Raw genomic sequence first — 6,313 nt, 5'->3', positions numbered from 1 at the left:
CAGTTTTTCTCAAATATATTATTCTTCCGACATGCATTGTGAAAAATATTCAAAATCTTTAAGTAGGTATGTATAAGAAATAAAATGTCGCAAAATCCAAACAACCAAGTTATTTGTTAGCATCAGGTAGGTAAATATTACGAATTATAAAGAAATAGGCACATAACGTTAGTAAATTATACCTATTTGTATGTAGGTACCTACTTACTAGTTAACTCCAAAGATTCCGCACCCCAAGATCCTGCAGGCTCTACCGCAACTATTAGTATGAACTTATGAAGTCATACATTGGTTCCAAGGCGGAGTAAGTACTAAACACTTCTGCTAAGCGGCATACTCCGCAGCCGAACCAGCAGCACTGATGGTGTGACTCAGATGTGACGGGGTGCGGACACGTTGCGTCCCGTAAGACTACCGTCGGTTATTTAAGTTATTTTATTAAGACTACGGTCGGTTTAATTTTAATTACACCCCTCACCATTAAATCGGGTTATTGCCGAAAAAATACATCCCTAAGTATTCCCCACTGTGGACTGTGGAGATAAAAAACTTTTTTTGTTTATTTTACCATTTTATCGGCGTCATTAATATATCCAATAATTATCCATACCAAATTGCAGCATTGTAGTAAGAACTAAATACTATTGAGCTAAGCCGCAGACGGACAGACATATCTACATATTGAGAATATGGCGAAACTATACCTTTAAGGGTTTCTAGTTGACTACAGAACCATAAAAAGGATATTAACCTATGACGTTTAGGTAGGTATATATATAAAATGATTCAAAAATAAAATTGTTGATGACATATTAAACGTTTATTTTATATTTATAACATTATATTATTTGTAAATATAGAGTTCTTACTTAAATATGAAGGTACGAGAGAACAAACTCGATCTAATATACATAATGTAGATACATATTTAACTACATGTAAGGTACACCTACATACAAGATAATTTTTGCATTCACAACTAAAAATGTAGGTACCTATTTCTACATAATAACATCGTAACTAAACATTAATAATAAGGATAGTATAGGCACAAAAGTTGGTTTTTATACTATAATACCTAAGTTGGTGAGAGAATAACATCTGATTCGAATTAACAAAATTATGAGGTATATCCTGCTAACGTTACACAGTATTTCATTCATCTGAGTTTAAAACAATGACATTTTAGAAAATATTTGAGTCATATGTATGATATATTGTTCATGTTTTGCACTACCAAACGTGCAATTGAAAGACTCCACACTAGGTAGGTGTAGAGTTTTAAACTCTGAGTTTTCGTGTTTGACGAAATCTAGTGCTCGGCCATGAAACTTATCTAATAGAGCACAAAGTGCACCTACTGGAATGTCCTAACATACTACAGAATACAACAAACAAAGGCACAACACCGTGAGACCTGGAGAAGGCTCGACACTCTACGTGAATCAACTTATAATTAGTTCGTATGCAACTATGCAATACTATTTAAGGTAGATAAGGTAGTACAAATCTATGGCATTTTCAAACTAGACTAAATTAACAAATCAGTCTTCCAATTAAAATAAGTAAAGTGTAATAATTAACTTAATTATATGACAAATTAACATATAATATTTAGATTTTTTTAAAGTAATAACGTATAATTGTTTCTGTAACTTTGATAAGATTTTCCATGAAACGGAACGCTACGCTAGGCAGATATTTGTTGAAATGTACGAAATTGCAGAAAATATATGTAATAGCAAAGAGAATATATAGTAATAGAGGGGTAAAGTCTAAGAAAAAAACGTGCCCCTTATTTTGACAACCAAAACAGATGGCGCTGTACTCCGCCATATATTTTGCGGTCACTTAATTGTCAAACGTCAACTTTTGACAATCAGAGTTACCGCAAAATGTATGGAGCTGTACAGCGCCATCTCGTTTACCTGTCAAATTCGAAGCACGAAATTGTCTTAGATTTTACCCATCTTACTCAATCAATATATCTTTGGTAATAGTATAGGTAAGTAGGTACTGTACTGTTCTATGTTTTAATTATAGCAAATTGCAATACCTATCAACTAGGTAGATTAGGGAAATGTTATTAAAAATACGACATTGAGCATTCTTATAAGTAAATCGACTTCTTAGAACTAGAAGAACGATCGTGCTAGTGCAGAAAAATATTACTAATGATTTATATAGTGAGCACACACTTCTATGTATCAACAATGAACATTTATGGCAAATCGACAAACAGTATAATAATTAATCTACCCGTAACATAGGACTTTATGTATTTTAATAGTAAATATATTACGTAGGTACGTCGCTTTTCGCAGTGACAAGCGTCACACACCGAGCCGCGAAAAATCGCGAGACGCGAACGCCTCGTGCTTCTGGTCTCCTGGTAGGTGGCGAGGCGAGAATTGAGCTCGCGGAGACCGCGGCGCGGTGGACTAGAGCTAAGTGTAGCGAGCGTGAGGTAGTGGTGGCGTTTCAGTCTATAAACATCACAGTCGCGGACAACAAAATTGCACAATAACTCGTCTAGGCGGGGCAGACCCGCCCGAAGCGCAGCGGCAGGGCCGTCGCACTGCCTCCCTGCCCTGCGACCCTACACGGTTACCAATCCAACTAAGAACAACCATTACTAATTTATATTTAAAGCTAGCCTAGTTCGTTATCGATTAACAAAGACGTAAATGTTATAAAACATAAAAAACGAAAGAAGAAATAAACAAAAAATCACAAAAAGATACGCCTACCGACCAACGGAAATTTGATTTCGCTATCGGGATATGGCAAAGGAAATAAATAGAGAAGAAGAGAGGTAGAATGAAATTGGCCGCGGGGCCCATTGCAATCGCCCGGCCGGAGCTCCCGGTCAGCGTGGCATGCGCGCGCGGCGCGTCCTACCAGTAGCCTACCAAATAAGTGCCTTAATTCATAATCTTGTACGCCTAAAGTCAGTCTTTTTTCCATGTTACCGCGTCCCATTTGACTCTCAATCTCGATCACTGCTGCAATCTAGTGCAAAGTTTCGAGGAGGCACAATGACACCAGATGGTGGGTCAGGATCGCGTCGGCGAGAAACTGAAAGATCCTCCACGTGGTCGTCATCAGGGAGCGGCGATCGCGGTGAGAGCGGTTCGGCCTTCGGAGGTGTACGCGGAGCTAGGGCGGCGTGCGCAGCGGCAGCTAGAGCCATTGCGTGAAGTGCCTCGCGCCCGCCATCTCTAGTCGCACCTTCTAATGCTTGTTGCAAGAAAGACGGATCAATTAATGGTGTAGCGGGGGACCCCTCTTCAACACCACCAGTACCGCTTAACCCATATGGAAACGCGGCGCCATTTGATTCCCGCTTAACGCCGCGGCTCATAGGTCTACTTGTAGTTATGCCGAGTTTTTTCACTTTATCGTACAACGTACGTGAAGGCACGCCATATTTTCGTGACGCTTGTAGAGCACTCATTCCATTTCTGACACATTCTATTGCGGACATAATGTCAGATCTAGTATATTGTTTGTATCTTTTCCATTCTGGTTTCTGTTGCGGGGGGACGTACGGTGCTAAGCCGGCTCGAACATCTTGTTGAAAATTTGGAGGTGGGGGAGAAGGATGGAATGAGCGTGGGTGTTCCTCTTCAAAGGAACGCTCGGTGTACGGGGAATGAGCGTCTTCTGAACGATCTGATCTATTGAAATGTGGAGATGAGGCACGAGAAGATAGTCGGCGAGGGCGGTAGTCGAAGGGGCGTTGAGGACTAGCAGCACGTTCAGAATCATGAGCGGAACCATTAGAATGGAGACGAGGAGGCGCGTGTTGATTTACCGGATGACAAACAAGAGATACAGGTTGCGAGGAGTCAGGCGGTGTAGCCTGAGCAAGAACGTTCCTTAAAATGGGGGTGTCACGGGTGGCCATTATACTGGAGAGCTTCTTGCGCTTGAGGGGGTTCATGTCCGCAGAGTCGTACGCGGCAGAAAGGACGGGCGGTGTAGGTGGTGGCGGCCAGCGCGTGGGCGGCGCGGGCGCCGGCGGGGACACGCTGGAGGGCGCGGCGGGCACCACGCGCGGCGGTGACGCGGCGGGGGTGCGCTCGCCAGGCCGCCGGCGTAGCTCCGTCATATCGAACAGACCTTTAACCTCGAGCTGCTCCGCGACTTTCATGATGCGTGGGATGTGCGCCTGCGTCACATTCACTTCTCCCGTGTACATGTACTCCAGGAGCGCGCGCATTTCGAAATCTTTCACCCCCGGGAAGAGGATGCTGCAGTGATCCATCGGCACATCAGCTAGGATCGACTGAAAATAAGGCGAATTGGCCGCCAGGACCACCCGATGCGCCTTGAAGGTCACCTGGTCGTCGACAACCAGTGTGCAGTCCACATAGGTCTCTACTTTGATCAGGGCCTCGAGGATTTCCACGAGATTTGTTTTGTGGTGGTTCCATTTCAGACAGAAAGTCTGCTGGCCTTCGCTGCTACCCATTTTTCGGAATTGTGATTCTGTTGACAAAACAAAAAAAACTTATTTAAATCATGCATAAATAAGGTAATAATAAAATAGTTTAAACTGCATCAATGTTCACAGGTAAAATTTTTAAAAAGGGTTAATTTGCAGGTATTTATTATATTTTTAATGATATTCCTACCTAATGTTTATCTATAAAAATATCAATAGTTTCTCATCCTTAGTTAAATTTTAATTAAACCCTGCATTAAGGGTCATTTACAAGTAGTTTAAAGGAACCCACTAAATAATAGGTTAGAGATAGGTTGACAGATTTACGAGCAATCCGTACACATACTTCACGCTTATAAAGTTGGTACATCTAACTAAAAGCGTAAAATAATTCGCAGGTAGTAGTATATAAAATTACCTACTCACTTAACTTAAATTTTAAATCCAACAAGTACTTAATATTACAACTAACCTGGCATAAACCCATCAAATGTAGAGCCGGGATACATGTTGGCTGCGTTATTGCGGCGTACACAAAACAACACACACGGTATGCGAGCCGCGACTCCGCGAGTATGCAGTCCGGTCGCGGGCCCAGCGCTGAGTGACGTGCGGCCGGTGCGGCCCTGATGCCCAACTGCACCGCCCTTCCCTATTTACATACGTCCAAAGCCCTTCCTATGCCAAATTGACTTTTTACCTTTTATTCGGCAATCGTAGGGGAACGCTGAAAACCGGTGTAGCTCCTTCCTGTCATACTCAACAATTCACACCTAACAATAACACTGGCTCGTATCCCTAGAAAATTAAGGCTTAAATTCCTTTAAACCTTTTAAAAATGCGCCGATACTTACCTTAGGCTTTAAAGTAATTCAGCTAACTGCAACGGTGTACAAAGTCTACGAAAGCGTAGCACCTCTACGATTTAAAATACTGAAAAACAACTCACCCTCGTTAATAATCCGATATTACAGGCCAATTGCGATTGTTACTGTCGGAAAACTCATGGGAAACGGCACCGGCACTTCAAAAGTTTAAAACACTTCGGGGGTTGTTTTCGCGCGAGGAACGCCCTGTGTGGGGGCGGTGTGCTCTTGCGAGCGTCTGGTAGAGACTGTTGGGTCGAGTGCAGCCGCGCGGGCCGCGGGCCTCCGCCCCGGCCCCCGCGGCTCCTGCGTGCGCTTTTTACGCACGGAGCCCGGAGTGCAGTGCAATTGCGTGCGACGGCGCGGGGCGGCGGCGCGGCGCGACCGACGAATTGCAGCGCGCTGAGGAGGGCGCGCGCGCGAGTGTGCGTGAGTGCGCGAGCGCATATTACTAGCCTCCGCGGTTGTGTGCGCGCCGCGATGCGCGCCGTCGTCGAGACGATAGAATATGCCGATAAAAAATCGTTGCCTCGCCTAGCCTTTGTATGCTAACGCTAAGCTTTGCATCGAGCCGTTGGAGGGAATTTAATTCGTTTTGTTAATTATCATAGAAATCTAATTAGAATGCCATCTGCATTTTATATTAGATAAAAAACACTATGGCCAATGCAATTTATTCCAAATTGTTTGGAAGTATATAGTCCAAGATAAGTCTGCAACGATTTTGATAAAACACGCAATGCAATCTATAGATAGGTACGTAATTAGTAATTACTTCGTAGAAGTTTGACGTTTAAAATAAGACTTGCACTGCAATCACTACAATGCAGTGCAATTCGTTGCAGACTTATCTTGGTCTAGTTCTAGGTAGGTACCTATGAAAAAAAATCGAATACCTAAACTTTAACCATATAGGAACATAAATAGAAGAAAGTTTAAGTCCATAAATGAAATTAAACTCCTGTTTCGGCAAAGCAAACGCTAACTAAATACCTTT

The 6,313-nt window shown here is 42.9% G+C and overlaps 1 protein-coding gene across 2 annotated transcripts; it reads right to left on the bottom strand.

Annotated features, from left to right (window-relative positions):
* Positions 1 to 798: 798 nt before the first annotated feature.
* On the bottom strand, positions 799 to 5,685 carry LOC134666768 (protein bric-a-brac 2). Of its 2 annotated transcripts, none has more exons than XM_063524052.1 (2): positions 5,400 to 5,685; positions 799 to 4,494 (listed from the first exon to the last, which is right to left on the bottom strand). In XM_063524052.1, exon 2 carries the CDS (start codon positions 4,475 to 4,477, stop codon positions 2,990 to 2,992), a length of 1,488 nt encoding a protein of 495 aa, XP_063380122.1. In that variant the 5' UTR covers positions 4,478 to 4,494; positions 5,400 to 5,685; the 3' UTR covers positions 799 to 2,989. The 2 variants fall into 2 exon arrangements, with proteins under 2 accessions (XP_063380122.1, XP_063380121.1); XM_063524051.1 differs by lacking the exon at positions 5,400 to 5,685 and adding an exon at positions 4,923 to 5,087.
* Between the last annotated feature and the right edge of the window lie 628 nt (positions 5,686 to 6,313).

The sequence above is a fragment of the Cydia fagiglandana genome, chromosome 8 (genome assembly GCF_963556715.1).
Source record: "Cydia fagiglandana chromosome 8, ilCydFagi1.1, whole genome shotgun sequence".
Lineage (NCBI taxonomy): Eukaryota > Metazoa > Arthropoda > Insecta > Lepidoptera > Tortricidae > Cydia > Cydia fagiglandana.
This window is presented reverse-complemented; position numbering and strand designations above follow the sequence as displayed.

What these genes read in the sequence shown, in the direction of transcription:
- LOC134666768 (XM_063524051.1), bottom strand. Translation starts at nt 4,959, where the DNA reads ATGTATCCCGGCTCTACATTTGATGGGTTTATGCCAG. An exon ending in ATTTGATGGGTTTATGCCAG is followed by an intron (nt 4,495 to 4,922) that starts GTTAGTTGTAAT and finishes TTTTGTCAACAG; the next exon opens with AATCACAATTCCGAAAAATG.